Source organism: Micropterus dolomieu, linkage group LG19 (genome assembly GCF_021292245.1).
Source record: "Micropterus dolomieu isolate WLL.071019.BEF.003 ecotype Adirondacks linkage group LG19, ASM2129224v1, whole genome shotgun sequence".
NCBI classification, from domain to species: domain Eukaryota; kingdom Metazoa; phylum Chordata; class Actinopteri; order Centrarchiformes; family Centrarchidae; genus Micropterus; species Micropterus dolomieu.
Genome location: NC_060168.1, coordinates 23,014,695 through 23,031,692, shown reverse-complemented (window position 1 = coordinate 23,031,692; position 16,998 = coordinate 23,014,695). Strand labels below are relative to the sequence as shown.

At 39.5% G+C, this 16,998-nt stretch overlaps 1 protein-coding gene and 1 long non-coding RNA gene across 2 annotated transcripts in view; one reads left to right on the top strand and one right to left on the bottom strand.

Moving 5' to 3' along the window:
• The window catches only part of enox2 (ecto-NOX disulfide-thiol exchanger 2), a 184,126-nt gene extending 169,785 nt beyond the window's left edge, over nucleotides 1-14,341 (top strand). The window contains exon 14 of the mRNA XM_046030201.1: nucleotides 13,599-14,341. Within this exon, the coding sequence (XP_045886157.1) occupies nucleotides 13,599-13,730 (132 nt within the window). The 3' untranslated portion in view covers nucleotides 13,731-14,341. The remainder of the gene's footprint in view (nucleotides 1-13,598) is intronic.
• LOC123957428 lies at nucleotides 5,478-7,271 on the bottom strand. The gene is made up of 2 exons (XR_006821792.1): nucleotides 7,163-7,271; nucleotides 5,478-5,905 (listed from the first exon to the last, which is right to left on the bottom strand). It is a non-coding gene; the product is annotated as an uncharacterized LOC123957428 (long non-coding RNA).
• Nucleotides 14,342-16,998: the final 2,657 nt, after the last annotated feature.

The window sequence follows — 16,998 nt, the reverse complement described above, 5'->3', positions numbered from 1 at the left end:
AAAATTAACATCAAATATGAGATACATTGAAATCTTTGAGAGCCATGCCTGGATTAACCTGCTATGAGACCCTAGAGCAAAGACTATTTGCATTACTTCCACTGTGTGTAATGTGTACAGTATTCTTACACCAGACAATGATATTGCCCCAAGTTTGCTGTGTTGTAATGCGATTAATGTAATAGGCAACATATCAGCTCACTATCAGATGAAATAGTGAAAGTTTTAAACAAGTAGTTTTTTGGTGCTTGAAAAACAAAGTGACAGGTCACTTTAGTAAGTCAGAAATAGTCCAGCACATAATACCCCTTAAAGATCCAGTGTGTAATATTTCTACGGATTTATTGACAGAAACGCAGTATAAGATCCATAACTATGTTTTCAGTGGTGTATAAAGACCTTACATAAGGAACCGTTATGTTTCTATTACCTTAGAATGAGGCATTTCTTTCTACATAACCGAGGGCCCCCCCCTTCCATGGAGGTCGCCATGTTGTGTCGCCATGTTTCTATAGTAGCCAAAAATGGACAAACAGCACTACAGCGCGCATTTTGTTATTAGGTTGCTGTAAGTTGTAAGTAAGAACAGAAGGGAAATTTGGACAAATGGAGGACTACACCTATTATTTAGCACAAGCCGAAAGCATGTGGATCTTCGTTATCAAAGAATCGATTACACGATGAAGCCAGACATGTCGGGATGTGGTCGTACAGATACAGACAGATGACGGCAGAAGTAAAGGATATAATCACTGTGGATTTTTGTGGAACATTGTGTGAGGATTTTTTTTGTAATTCGCAACCCTCACCACTAGATGTCACTGAAACTTACACACTTGTTGTTTTTACAATTCAGATTTTGTATGAATCAAACAAATGAAATGTAATTCATGAGATATAGAGGTGCTGGTAGCTGGATTTTATACCTCTGGACAGTAGCAGGCTAACTGTCTCCCCCTGTTTTGTAAGCTAGGCCAGTGGTATTGATCTTCACATTTAACTCTCAGCAAGAACTATTTCTTTAATCTGCTAGAGGGCGCTAAGGCAAAAATTAGCTGCTGGGCCCATCTCAGTGTAATGTGTATATTAACCCTATGCTAGACAGATATACAGAAATTCAGAGAGATTTACCTAGTGGTGATAGGTTTAATGAGCTTTGTGTGAACTTGTTTTACAAAGGTCTGAATGTAACAGATGTTAATTTTTATGCAAAGGTCCCACACTCCAGCTTTAAGCAAAACATCTTAATACTTTTTTCATCACTGCTTAAAACAAGATTTTAATACAGTGCTGCTCATCAAGATCAGGTAATAAAGCAAGGTGAAATTCCTTTATTTTATTATTCTCATAAATGTGGCCATGTTGACTTTGACTCATGGTAACTTTGCACTAACCAAATGCAATGTTTATTGGAGCAAAACAGCAGGAGTTTCCTAAAGCTTTTAAAATAAACTGACATTTTACATAAATATCATATGTTTGTCTCTGAGTCCCCCAGGATTAGCTCTTAGCTAACATCATAGGGATCTATTTCTGTGCCAACATTTCAACAATCAACTTTGTTTTCACCTTTGTGGCAATGCATTTTTCATATAAGCCAGTGTTTTTAAATGGTTTATTTAGCTCAAGAAATTAGAAAAGTGTCTTAATCCTTCAGTTTATCTTAAAAATTCAAATCACAAATTTGGACATAGATGGACAGCTGCCGGCTCTGGCTGTTCGGTAATCCAGGCGTGTTGAAAGTCACAGATCAAAAGCCTCAATAGTCTTACTACATATACTATTATAATTAGGGGTAAATTGAGGAAGTGAATGACTATTTTGTGTCCAAAATAAAGTCAGATTTTCATACTAGATCCTCAACTATAAGTGAAAGATGACTTGGATATCTATTTGTGTTCGCTTTCCAACCAAGAATGAAATAAAATGAGCCAATTTACCTCACTGTTCCCTGAAGAGCCTGGCTAATCAAAAATGCTGCACACGCTATCAGCAATAATGTGGGACTGTGTACATATTGATGCCGCTTCAAGCTGTTTATTAGCTCCGGATCCAAGACACTAATTTGTCTGGTACCGACATTAAATGAATTACAGATAGGTATTCTTAATTCCGCTCTAAACAGACACCCTGCTACTGAACCAAATGAATCCTGGATGTTTTTCCTTGTGAAACTGTCAGAGATCTTCTCACACGCAGAGAGAGTGATGAGTTTTGTATTTATTGTAATATTTAAGGAAACAGCTGCAAATTGTTTATTTGCTAATCAAATCAGCTTTTTGACAGTTTGTACAGAGGTACACAAAACAGTTGAAACTTCACAGACGTGACACCATTTGAATCAGCAGACGGCCTCAGCAAAACCGTCCTGTGATCTTGCTCCTGACGGTGTGTCACCGTTGTGCATGACTCTTTGTGTCCTGATATTGAAAGGCGTCAAAACAAATGAGGCAGCATTCATGAGTTGGCACAAACCCAGATTAAGACAATAATCCTCATCCCCTCTGCTGGGTGTATGTAAAACGGGAGCATTAATGAACACAAAACCTGACCTTTCAGCGAAATGTCAAGGGTGTCTATTTCAACCCTGAACATTATCAGAGGCTTTACCCAGGGACAGGCCTGATGATACAAACAATTTGTCACTTGCTATAGTTCATATCAGTGCCAGTGAGCAAAGGCGTTGAGGCTCTAAATGTCAGATTTCAATTTGACACACACCCCTTCCCCCGCTGATGGATGGACCAGTCCAGCTCACTTGAATACACAGTTTTCTCTTCATAAAAATGGTATCTCACCCACCGTTGCGATAGAGACCCTTGTTGTTATTTCATAGTGTTGCATAAAAGAGCAGTGCCTCTATCTGTACAGTGGTTAATTGAGATTGTTGACAGATGGGCAACCCATGCTTTCTGTCTCAGAGTGTTGACACCAATCCATCATGTTCCTTTCTTCTCAAGTGTCATGTAATTGAAGGGACTGTCATGGCTGACTTATGTCAGCAACTTTGTTATGAAGTTTATGGAGATAAAATGAAAGGGAAAGCTGTGTTATGGTGTGCTATCTTGCAAAGGAGTTCCATTATTGTATTGATCTATAGGGACAGGTGGCAGCACGAGCACGTCATAAAAAAGTTATGCCTCCATAAATACAACTAACACTATATGGCTCACACCCCCTCAGTGGAAAATAATTTACTCTTGTCTTGTAATTACCTGCTTAAGTTGTTTATGTGAGTGTCACAGGGGAGGGAGCCTACATGTGCTGATGTTGCTACTTTAATTAGGTCCTTATTGAACTGACCTTTGAAACGGACCTGAGAAATGGCCTTTGGTAATAAGCTTACAGTATGACCTGTAAATTACATTGTTAATTGATGATACTTTTTTAGTTCAGGTGATTTTGTTTCTTTTCACATTTCTGTACAGTTCAAGACAAGTTGAAGATGGACTTAAAATTCTCTGATTTCCTGATCTCAGGTGGTTGATTCAGGGTTTCCATGAGAGCTAATATAATCTGTATAAAGTTTCACTTTACTATCTCTAGTCTCTCAAGTCACAATTACAATGTAACTGGTCAAAGATATGTGCAATTACACTGACTGGTAGGAGCAATAATTTGAGGTATCTCCAAAATAGATTTTAACAAGTCAGAAATCCTTCAGTATCTATAATGACGTTACAGGTATTACACAATTTCTCTCACAATTCTTTTTGCTTTTATTCGATAACGGTCAAGGGTTGACAGGAAATAAGGGGTAAGAGAGAGAGAGTGAATTACATGCAAGAAAGGTCCCTGGGCTGGATTCAAACCAGGGATGTTGCAATCATAGTGGTTTGCATTTTAAAACACTCAACCACCAGAATTATGATTTTATATTTATTTCACATTTTTTATTTAAAATATCGCTAATGACTTTTTGAATAGTAAGAATTAACTATTAGTTTGTATGGGGATTCAAAACTAAATTGTAGATAGCATTGATTAGATTCTCAATGGTTCATTCTTGCAAGTCAAAATGTAATAAAAAAAAAGTCATAAATGTAGTGCACATAGCTTTAACGTGAATACTCTCAACTTTATATATTATATGTTAAATCAGCTTGCCATTGGAAAGTTGGAAAGTATTAGTGAAGTGTTACTGGTTATTTAATTAAATTTTCTTACAATGTGCAAAGCTGGTAAGCATGTTGTGCAAATGTATATGTCACAGTTCTTTGTGAATTAATCTCTTTCAACTCACAGAATGGGACCACAGCGTTTTACACCAACGGGCAGTTTTCATGTTGCACTAGTTGCATATTCCAACAGATTAAGACAATTTGAGCAAAGTGGATGGCTGACATGCATCCTTTATTCAAATACAGTATGTCTCCTTAGTGATGATCTGATGAATTATTTGACATTACATCTGACACATGAATAAGCAAGAAATTGATTTGCTTCTCAAATGTAGAAATTGTCTTCACTTTAGTTTATGCTTCTCTGCAGCTCCCCTGCAGATGTTTAGGAGCCGTACTGAAGGCAGGTCATTTTTATCAATAAACCTTCATAATAAATTATTCAACAAATACATTATTCACTGCCTTACAGCCAAAGGGTTTAATCGAAAAAAACAGTCAGCATATTCCTCCTGTCAGTTTTTTTCAAATGTATTTGCTATTTAAGCTTTGTGATTTTTCTGGAGAGCAAAGAGAACCTTAAGTATCTTCTGTTCTCATGCCTAGACACTGTTAAACTTTTGTCAATTTTTTTTCCTGGAAATTATGTACCTAATTATAATTTTACTCTCTTGGCAATGTGAAAATAGTTTTCAGTAATAGTCTCCTAGTGATTACATCTGAAATGTATTATTACTAAAGATCTTAGGAGCAGCTACCACAACAGAGAGAGTTACAGAGCCTCAGCGTACTTCAGTATATTTTGAGAAAATCAATTTTAATAGAGTAATCGATACATGAGTCAGTCTGTAGTCGAAAGTCAGAGTACACAAAGACTGACCTTCGCTGTGGCTGCGGTTACAAAAGCATCACGGGCCTGCCAAGACTAATCCTGCCTTTGAGGAGACCTGATGATGCACGATCTCTACAATAATTAGATAGAACTGTGTATTGTGTGCAATTGCTGGTAACAAAATGCATTGTAAAAAAAAAAAAATTAATCAAATCAATGAAAGCAAAGAGAGGCAGTACATTTGTGATGAAATCAATGACTTGTTCAGTTCAGTATGAAGAACGTCAACTCAAGGATGTTTTGTAGCTGTCTACTTGGCATCTGTTTTGGTCTTGTTCTGTGGTATTTGCCATGTCTTTGTCTATTTAAGTCAAAGCGGATGGATAAAGGACAACTTCAGATACAATTTTGCTTAAAGTCTCATAAAAAGGCTCTGTTACGTTCCTCCGGATGGTAAGTCCAGGGGGAGGAGGAGCAACAATATTTGAAATAAAACCGGGGCAAAAGAGGACAGGGAGTCACGGTTATGTGCAAACTAAAGTGTATTTATTCAATATTAACAACGGAAAACCAACTCAAAACTACTCTCTCAAAAGGAGACAGCGAGCCAAAAAGGTAAGGCAACAATAAACACAGGGTAAGTAACTGAGGGAGAAAGGTTCAACACTAAATGAACAGTTGAAATAGTCCTCTCTCCACTGAGGAGGTTACCAGACATTGTTCTGGACTCACAGAAGCTCTAGGCTGGTGTTCAACCCACTGGTTGAATGGGCTGCCTCTGTCCGCTGGGCTGACAGTGGTCTGCTGACAGTGGTCACAACAGGTAAGAAGGGAAACAGACCACATACTGTCAAAAAACAAAGCCTTCTTATCCTCCAGGCACTCAGTGGTGATCAGGCACACCTGCTGCCACTCACTCATGCAGCTGAGGCATGGGGGGAAGGGCCACTACCTGAGAGAGAGAAGGAACACACACCCCAACCCAAACACACAACCCGTAGTGTCGTAACAGGCTCCTTTAAAACAGGAACCAGTCCTTTACAACTAGGGTTGTTAAGGACTGGATCACTTCACCAAATGTAGCAGATTCATGTAAACAGGTGATTAACAAGTCGTTATGTCCAAAATTGGGTAATTTTGTTTTTATTGCTCTATTCACTGAGCAGTGATTGCTAGCAGCGAGGCTCTTGGGATTGAAATACTGGATGGTTGGTCAACCATTTTGGTCCATAATGAAATGTCTCTGAGCTATCTCTTGGTACAGACATTCATGGTACTAAGATAATGTCCTAATAACTTTGTTGATACCCAGACGGTTCCTCTAGCGCCACCATGAAATGTCTTGACAACTGTGGGATGAATCGAAATACCTTTTAAGATCACGTAACTTTCTGTCACCATCATCCAGTACTTTGGTTTATGACCAAATTCCTGCAAAACTAATTATATGATTTACTAATCACCGTGGTATACTGTTTTAGCAGTTTTATTATTATACAAAAATATACAAAAAATATCAACATACTTAACTGTTGTGCATCATGTGACATCAGATGTGACTCAAAAGGCAACTTTGGAAATTTTTTTTTAGCTGTTTTACCAACCTGTTCGCACTCTGTAGTCGTCACACATGGACGGTTGGTCAAGACCCCTTAGCGTCACTTTTTAACACACTGGGTACCGTTTAGCGTAATCTTTCAGCACTACAAGCAGTATACCTTAGGTCAATGTCAGGTGACGTAGTATAAAGTGCATAAAGTCTGCGTAGGGAGGTTGTCGTGGAGGATGGATGCAGGGGCGTTTCTAGACATAAAGCTATTCTGGGGCCATCCCCATTTTAATTTTTGAAAGTGTGTAAAATGTGTGAGTATGGGAAGCTGATATAGCACATAGTAACACATTTTTCATCCAGATATTTTCCATGGGTTCTATTTTATTTGCTTGTGTGTCTGATGCTGGCTGTACCTCTTTGGCTGTGCTCATATATATATATATATATATATATATATATATATATATATATATAAATATAATACTAGATATAAACATTATCAGTGGCTCAAGGCTGGCTATCAACTAAAACGCAGACAGACCGAGATGCGTTGCCCAGCTGGGTTAGCAGAATAGACAGAGTAGACAGATTCACTGCAGCTGCACATTAACCAATATTATTATTTGCTGACATCAGACTGAGAGAACACAAGTTTACCTGACTGCTGTTCCACATAGCCACTCTCATTGAGTTTTTTTCTCTTCTTGTGCCCAGAAAAATAGTCCCTCTTCATCCTCTCTTCAGTGTTGTAATCACTGGCTTTCACCTGTGACTCGTTCTTTTGCGACGTTTCAAACGTTAACCAGTCAAAATAAAACTTATTTTGAAAGTGTAACCACACGTCGCGTATTTATTATTGCTAACTTGACCAGACGTTGCAGATGTATTACTAACTTGACCGTGGAGCCATACACATCCAAAAACGACGCCATAGGGTCTCTACTGGGGCACAGCACAGGGTCTAGCAACTCCTATGGAAGGGTAAATCAAACAAACAAGGGACTTTACCCAGGACACCCAGAAGCAAACATAAGAATGTTAGCATTGCATTTAGCTGTCATATGATTCAAGAAATTGCTATCGGTTACACCTCCCAATATATAAAAATGTCACTTATTTTGAGGAATACAAATTTTCTTGTTATACCTTGAGAAAACTGTTTATTGGGTTGAAGTGCTGTTGATTAGTAGTTGCAAGATACTGAAACTACATTTACACCAAATTAGACTTAAATCCACAGCAAACATGTCAAAAGCTGGTCCTTGAAAGACTGTTTACTGAACTGCTGAATAGCTGAGAGCAGGTTTTCAGCCCTCCATCACTGCCACTCATTGTGCTTTACTTCACTAGTTTTGCTGCGTAAGTTCCAGACAGAGTGACCTTTGTTTGGGTGTTTTTTCGCTTATAGAGTCAGTAATGTCTGGAGGAATACCTTTTTTAGAGAGAGTAGAATAGCAGCACCAGGCATTACACAGATACATGCCATACATAAAGTGAAGATGAAGTCAACCTTTTTACCACTTCAGATTCATCTTTCATGGTTCACATGTTGCATCTGTGTAATGGATGCAGTCAAGACCTTTTCACATGGAGATAAACTGTGATGCCAGAAATGACCCCCCCCCCCGGAGCTTTTAAAAGCCAAATCAACCATGTACTAGCTTGCAAGCTGCAAACTGCTTGGGGGGCACGGGGGGCTGAACTTTCTGTTTAATTTTTCATTTGAGGCTGAAATACAGCTTGTGTTTTCTCTGAGACACTACCTCTGTATTACCTGAAGAAATTATTCTGTATAGGAGTTCAATATATCTCAGGTTACCATGAACCTGCAAATTGATTTCTCTAGGCAGGTTTGCAGCCTGGAGAGCAAAAACAAATACTTTGAAGCACACCATTCTACTTCTTTGTTATCACATGAAATGTATTGCTATATTACTCTACTTGGCGATGGAAATAAGCAGTAGCCTAAGGGGAGCAGGTTATCAAGTCGTATTATTCCACCTGGTCATGCAGAAGGCAGTAGAGCCAAGGAAAAGGTTTTTAAAAAAGGCAGTGTGTTATTGTCTCCTTAGTTTAACTAGTAACATCATCTTTCATTACAGTGGAAGACCACATGTGACCTTAATGGACAGAAATACAGATGTAAGCAAGAATATATAGGTTCTCTATGAATTTCTAAATTGTCTACACAAAAAAGCATGGTCAATGGGATGCATTCAGATTTTTATGAACAGCATCACTATGGTAACCAGGCAAGATCATTATCACTGCGCATTCAGGAGATCTCATGATTACAATTCCATGTGTTCTCATGCTCCGTCCATCCCCCTGTTGTTTACAGACCTGTGAAATCTCTAACATGCTAAAATGGAGGCTTCCGCTCATTACCTCTGTTACACTTGACTGGTAAGCTTTTTGACACTTGAATCAAATGGCAAAGGCATAATTGCATTCAAATGGGATTTTAACCTATTAGAATAATTTTCTGTGTGCTGGAAGATGCTAAAAATTTAATGCTTCGTTCTACTCATATTAAATGCTAATGAAGAATTGGTAGGTCAAAGCAAAGCCTATTCACAGCTCTTTAATTATCTGACACGGAGATTAAAGGTTGTGACTGCTATTACTCTCAGCAAAATGTTTTTGTTAATGGTGTGTGCATCTTTGAGTTTTTAAAAAGTTGTTTGACAAAGGACTATTCCCAGATGGTTTTGAAGATTAGAAGCCCATTTTAGGGCATCCTAATTCATCTAATGTGATTAAATAATTCAAAATAGACATGCAAAGACATTTTGCCATTCTTTGAGCGTGAATAACCTGAACCTGCTTTGCTTCACATTTTCTTCATTAGAACTGCAACATCAAAAAAACCAACAAAGTTTAAGAGCAATCTGTCTCTTAAAAAAAAGCAGGAAGAGGTGTTATTCTCATGGACTGTGTGTTTTTTTGTGAGATTCTCCAGTCAGAGATAAATTTTATTTCCATGACAGGAAGCTATTATTAACTGTTAATTAATGAAAAAACAAAAATGTGAATGCAAGTTTGACCTTTAAGTCAAAATGAACTAATGTTTCATTAGAATTAAGACCAACATATTGAAAACTGTCTTTTCCAGTCTTGACATAATTAAAGCTGCAATAATTCTTTTTCTAGCCACTTGGTGGCAGCAGAACAAGCTGCAAACTCATGATTGATGTATCGTATTGGTCGAAAGATAACATAACACTGATTGTAAGACATCTCCCCTTTTTCCAACAGCTCTTCCTGGATAAAGACTTTTTGAAGATACAACACACTTTCACACTGGTCCCGTTGAAAAGGTTTCCCTGAGATACTATTAATCCAAGGAGAAGGGAGTCCTCATGCTTTAAGCAATTTCTCTGGTAGAAGTGAAACATGACAAAGCTTCATTGAAACAGAATGAAAATCCCACAATTTTTCTAACTAGTCTATCCCATAACTACTTAACTACTGTCAGTCTCTTGGAGCAGGCAGATTATTTTTCTCTTACAGTTAGCACTTTTTTATTCTTGGCTTCTTGACACATGATTCAGTCTACAGTCTGTTTCTGCAGTAAATATGTCAAGAGATGCATGGATTCGCCTTCAGGAACTCCTGTAGATTAAAGAGGGCTAACAAAACACTTTTAGTGCTGACTGACTCCAGAAGGGTCACTATAAACAGACTTGACTCACTAGCCTAACACATTAAGTGAGTATAACATTTACTTTACTTTGTTTTGGTCTCCAACTACAGTTGCAATCAAATGTATTTAACCCCAACTGCAAATCAGGTTTATTGTCAACATTTACAGACTTTCAGCTGTTTGCAGTGAACAAATCTAACTAAAGTAATTAAATAGCTCAACACAATGAATGCTTTAAGCCATTTCCCCAAATTCAACTGAAAATGCCACTTATAATGACTTCTCCAGTCTCAAAATTATTCAACCCCTTCATGGCAAGCACCTTTAGTACTTTGCAGAGCACCCTTTTGCTGTTATGACCTGCTGCAAACGAGATGCATATCCAGACACTAGCCTCTGGCAGCATTCCTGAGGAGTCTTAGCCCATTCCTCATGAGCAATTTCTTCCAGTTCAGTAATATTCCTGGGTTTACATTCTGCAACCTCCTTCTTCGAATCCCACCAGAGATTTTCTCTGGGGTTCAAGTCAGGTGACTGTGATGGTCACTGTAGAATCTCAGGACAATCCTGCAACTAAACCTTTGTGGAATTTGAGGTACTGCTGTTATTTTAACTTTGAACTTGCAAACTACACTTCCAACAGTGTCTGTAGAAACATTCAGTGCCTTCACTACTTTTTGTATCTTGTTCCTTGTTTGCGAAGGGTGATGATCTCTTCTCTTAACTTTTTGGACCATTCTATTAACTTAACCCTATTTCTAACATGCAGTCAAATGTGTCGCTCAATAAACTGTAGTCTGTTCAGGTATTTCATGTGTTCCAGCTGAAGCACACCTGGTGCAACTAATAAAGCCCTTGATTAGTTGCATCAAGTGTTAGACAACACCTGTTTTGTATATTTGTGCTCTTGTGAATGATTCTATTCAGGGGGCTGAATAATTTTGAGACTGAAGTAGTCATTACAAGTTGCGTTTTCAGTTGAATTTGGAGAAAACACTTGAAGCATTTGTTGTTGTTGTCATTGCAAACAGCTGAAAGTATGTACATTTTGACAATAAACCTAATTTGCAGTGTGGGTTGAATAATTTTCATTGCAATTGTTAGTCCTTAGAAAGACCCATCTGGCTCTTAAGATGCTAAATGCTCTACGACAGGTGCATCTCAGAAAATTAGAATATCGTGAAAAAGTTCATTTATTTCAGTAATTCAACTTAAAAGGTGAAACTAATATATTATATGGACTCATTACATGCAAAGTGAGATATTTCAAGCCTTTATTTGATATAATTCTGATGATTATGGCTTACAGCTTATGAAAACCCCAAATTCAAAATCTCAGAAAATTAGAATATTGTGAAAAGGTTCAGTATTGTAGGCTCAAAGTGGTGTCACACTCTAATCAGCTAATTAATCCAAAACACCTGCAAAGGGTTCCTGAGCCTTTAATTGGTCTCTCAGTCTGGTTCAGTGGAATTCACAATCATGGGGAAGACTGCTGACCTGACATTTGTGCAGAAAACCATCATTGACACCCTCCACAAGGAGGGAAAGCCTCAAAAGGTAATTGCAAAAGAAGTTGGATGTTCTCAAAGTGCTGTATCAAGGCACATTAATAGAAAGTTAAGTGGAAGGGAAAAGTGTGGAAGAAAAAGGTGCACAAGCAGCATGGATGACCGTAGCCTAGAGCCCATTCAAATGTGTGGGGGAGCTTCACAAGGAGTGGACTGAGGCTGGAGTTACTGCATCAAGAGCCAACACACACAGACGGGTCCTGGACATGGGCTTCAAATGTTGTATTCCTCTTGTCAAGCTGCTCCTGAACAACAAACAACATCAGAAGTGTCTTACCTGGGCTAAAGAAAAAAAACTGGTCTGTTTCTCAGTGGACCAAAGTCCTCTTTTCTGATGAGAGCAAATTTTGCATCTCATTTGGAAACCAAGGTCCCAGAGTCTGGAGGAAGAATGGAGAGGCACACAAAAAGTTCAGTGTGAAGTTTCCACAGTTTGTTTGGGGAGCCATGTCATCCGCTGGTGTTGGTCCACTGTGCTTTATTAAGTCCAGAGTCAGCGCAGCCGTCTACCAGGACATTTTAGAGCACTTTATGCTTCCTTCAGCAGACGAGCTTTATGGAGATGCTGACTTCATTTTCCAGCAGGACTTGGCACCTGCCCACACTGCCAAAAGTACCAAAACCTGGTTCAATGACCATGGGATTACTGTGCTTGATTGGCCAGCAAACTCGCCTGACCTGAACCCCATAGAGAATCTATGGGGCATTGCCAAGAGAAAGATGAAAGACATGAGACCGAACAATGCAGAAGAGCTGAAAGCCGCTATTGAAGAATCCTGGTCTTCCATAACACCTCAGCAGTGCCACAGGCTGATAGCATCCATGCCATGCCGCATTGAGGCAGTAATTCATGCAAAAGGGGCCCAAAGTACTGAGTACATATGCATGATTATACTTTTCAGAGGGCTGACATTTCTGTATTTAAAATGTTTTTTTTTTTTTTATTGATTTCATGTAATGAAATTTGGGGTTGTAGGGTTGTAGCTGTACGCAATAATCATCGAAATTATATCAAATAAAGGCTTGAAATATCTCACTTTGCATGTAATGAGTCTATATAATATATAAATAAATGAACTTTTTCATGATATGCTAATTTTTCAAGTTATGAATGTATGAATGTATGTATGTATGAATGTATGAAATATGAGTTTGACTTGATTGGAGAAACACTGTTTTGTGGACAGGTAGACTCTCCAGAGTATGTCACACTACCTTTAGGCAAATGGGGGATAACAAATCATAGCTATGAACAGGAGCCTGATTATGCAAAGCTTAAAATCATTAAAATATTCAGATCAACTGGCAAGCAGCCAGTGGAGGAAAGCAAGGACTCGGCTAACGTGGTTGGTTCTCCTGGAGCATGAAGGAGTCCAGTGGCAAGGCTCTTCACTGGCTGTAGTTAATATTTAACCGTAAGACCAGAATAAAGCACATGACTATAATCAAGCCTGGAGGAGATAAAAGCCCAACATAGACCCTTGTGGTGGAATCCCATGAGATAGTAGAACACTACAAAATAATCTGCCAACCACAAGAGGGAAGGACCTATTTCATTTCAAGAAGAAACTATGATCTGGTGCCACATCACGAATCCTAATAAGGTTTATCAAGCTGTAACCCTAATCCTTCTGTCAAAAAACAAGCTAACTTCAAGGATAATTAAAATTGAATGAAACACTGGTGATCTACTGTAGACCAGAGCAGTGTCTGTATTTGATTTGATTAGCATTCATACAAAATCTCAGATAAAATGACAACTTGGTGGTGGGTCTAAAATAACTTCCGGTGTATGACAATGTGCAGTCTCTGTTAATACACATGGACTTCCCTTTGTCCTTTGTCTAACCCTGCTCCAATATGTGTGTGCCTGCAGATTAACCCCAGCGAGGTGGAGGCTCTTCTTTCTCGGCTGCCGTGCACCTTCAGACAGGAGCTGACTGGTGTCGGAGCCAGTTTAGAGAAACGCTGGAACTTCTGCGGCTTCCAGGGCATCAAGAGCACATAGAATCTGCTGGTGAGACCTCTAGGACATGGAAGAGACGACAGGCAAACGAGGCCACATGAGGGACTGTGCAGAGGTGTGAAAGACACAGTATAAAGCCCACCAAAATCAAAGACGGTGGACTGTACAAGGACACAGAAGACTGAGCACAGATCCCAGATCAGGAGGGAATGTTACATGAGCATTTCAGGGACTCTGTAAGTGGCCGAGACGTTAGAAATGCAACAATTCCATGGTTAACAGATAAAGACTCTCTCTGACATTCACATAAGAGCACCAATTCCTACAATCACTGGATTATTATGTAGTTATCGCCCACAAGGGCAGGGCATTGTGCTTTCCGAGTTCGGCTCTGTATGGTGTCAGTGTGGGCCAGGACTACAGGGCTAACCAAGGAGGCTAATCAGGGTCTAACTGAACACTTCAAACCTCCAAACCCTTTGGCCTCCCTCTCTTCTCTTTTTTGCTGTTCCTGGTTTGTAAGATGGATCAAAAATGGATATATTTCTTCATTTTCTGTAAAGGCTGTGAACAGTTGCATAGAATCATTTGTTGTAATACACTGTAAATGCTTGGATGATATTTTTGATTATAAAAAGAAGTTTTTGAGTATATAAACATGTTGGAGTTTATTTTTATGTATCTAATGCTCAGAGAGGCTGGTTGTGAAACGTGTGTGTGTGTGTGTGTGTCGGGGGGGGTGATGATAGTGCAGTTGTACAAGCATCTTTAAGCCTGCCAATGCTATCAGTCCTGAGAGACATACCTGAACAAGACAAGTTGTCTACTTCTTCACAAGTTTGTGCCAGTTCATGCTTGAAGGGCATTGTTTTTTTTTCTGATGTCAACCTTTCTTGTTCTTACAGTAGCTGTGCTCAAGGCTTGGTTTTAGAGCCTTACATAAGGGCATTTGTGTCTTTCAAAAGCCAATTAAGCCTGGCTGTCAGCCTGGCTAAAGGCATAGCACAGCAGCATCACATTTAACTGGGAAACATACCTAGGGGATCATGTTAATGATGTTTAATTGGTGAGGCGGTTGGTGTGTGCTGTTCCTTCCATGGTGCATACACAAACTATTTGTGTGTGTGTTTGTGTGCTACTTGCCTGGATCCATATATTAAGTGGTTATACAACACTCTACGGCAGAAGGGAGTTTTCTGCTCCATCTTCGCTAGATAGAGAGCTCTTGCCGCCAGGACTGAAGGTTCCTCCCAAAAGCTCAGTCAAGCATTCTTAATGCGCCTCCACTGGGCTATTTGGCGGTGTCTCTGCCCCTGTTACACTGGGAAACAAAGGTTTATTATTACTCATGATTTGCTCTCGCCGGCCTCCTCCATCTCCTACAGGCATTGCATTTGAAAAATTAGGGTTCATACACTTGTCACCATGCTAGTCCTTGTACCTGAATTAATAATGGGGAATGAGTATGTTTTGCCTACAAGCTCCTACAAGGCGCTCCTTCCCTTTGCATGTATCCATTATTAACAGCATTGGTTTGAAAGAGAAGAGGGTTTCATGGGTAGGCATGTAGGCCTCTGTCAAGCGTGATTAGGGAAGAGAGTGAAAGCTGGTGCTATAATGCAGTGCATTATTTTTTATATGTAGTCATAGCAATATCTCGGAGCAAAGCTCAGGTCTGCCTCTTTTCTCATGAGACATTTTCCAGTTATTTGTTATGGTGTTACTGATGGATGAGGATCTGCAAATCCATACTTTTCATCTTCCGCCTGCTTGATGGCACACTTGGGATCGTGAGAGCTTCCTGTGCAGAGTTGTGCACCACTACACTTCCTCTCCACACAGCAAGACTTGATCTCAGCAGAACATCCCTGATGACAGACTCTAGCACACCTCACACCAGCCTCTCCTCTCTCACTCATTAGGTTTGTGTCTTGCTCTCCCTGACATAAACAAAACACTAATATGGTGCATTCTTTTCTTTCAGAAGCTGCTTTCTGTCTAGCGTTTCCTCCCAACTGAGTTGCCATTCCTACGTACTGATTGACTGGAGGCATTTGCAGTTTATCTCTCTTACAGCCGCGTGCGTGCGTGCGTGCACACAAACATGCTTGTGATCGTGCATCAGGTACTCGCATCAAACAAGGAGGAAAACGTAGACTAATTAAATCCAGCAGCAGTCCCCTGTGAATGCCACTCTCCATTCACTGTTGTCTTCACATCACTTTGACACAGCAAGGAGCCTCCTCATTAATTCAGTTCAAGGTGTATGCAAGTGAAAGCTATTCAAGGGTGTGATTTACCTCACCAGTAGTGATGATGCCATAGGATGACTCCCACCTTGTGAAGTCTCTGGGAGAGATGTTTGAAGATGTCCTTGGGCATCTGCTGATGTTAAGCTATAGCAAATACTAAGTTTGAAATTTAATTATTTAAATTTAATGGCCTTAGTGTCATTCTGGGCAGATTTCTTAGAATGAGTTCTTAAATCCATTTATACATACATCACGTTTAAGATGGGTATAATTGGACGTGAGGAGATAACCAGGTTCTTTTGGGTGATATCATGATGCTCGAGATACCCTTAATTACCTTTCCCTCATGTTGCTTCCTGAAGGCACCCTCATCTATTTAATTATGATTACGGCCTCCCTTGAGCGAGCAGGTGAGAGGGTGCTGGCTGTGTATGCAGCACGTGACCCATGATAAGATAAACAATCACCCCAGAAAGTGGATTAGAAGAACACAAGAGTTCTAAGTTTGTCCACATAGGTCATGGATCAATACGTTAGTGTCCAAAGTCTTTAACTGGCTAACAGAGCGGCATTTTACAGAGCAGCATATAGCTGTTTTGGCTGTCACAAGATACATTACTATATTACATATTAACTACAGTGGGGGAAATAAGTATTTGACCCCTTGCTGATTTTGCAGGTTTGCCCACTTACAAAGAATGCAACGATCTATAATTTTAATCATATGTACATTCTAACAGTGAAAGACAGAATCCCAAAGAAAATTCCAGAAAATCACATCATATGAATTTATTAAAATTGATAACCATCTGATGAGGAAAAACAAGTATATGACCCCCTGGACAAACAGCATGTTAATATTTTGTAGAAAAGCCATTATTGGCCAGCACAGATGTCAAACGGTTTTTATAGTTGGTGACAAGGTTTGTGCACATTTCGGCAGGGATGTTGGCCCACTCCTCTCTGCAGACAGCCTCCAAATCATTCAGGTTCCGAGGTTGTCGCCTGGCAACTCGAATTTTAAGCTCCCTCCAAAGATTTTCAATTGGATTCAGGTC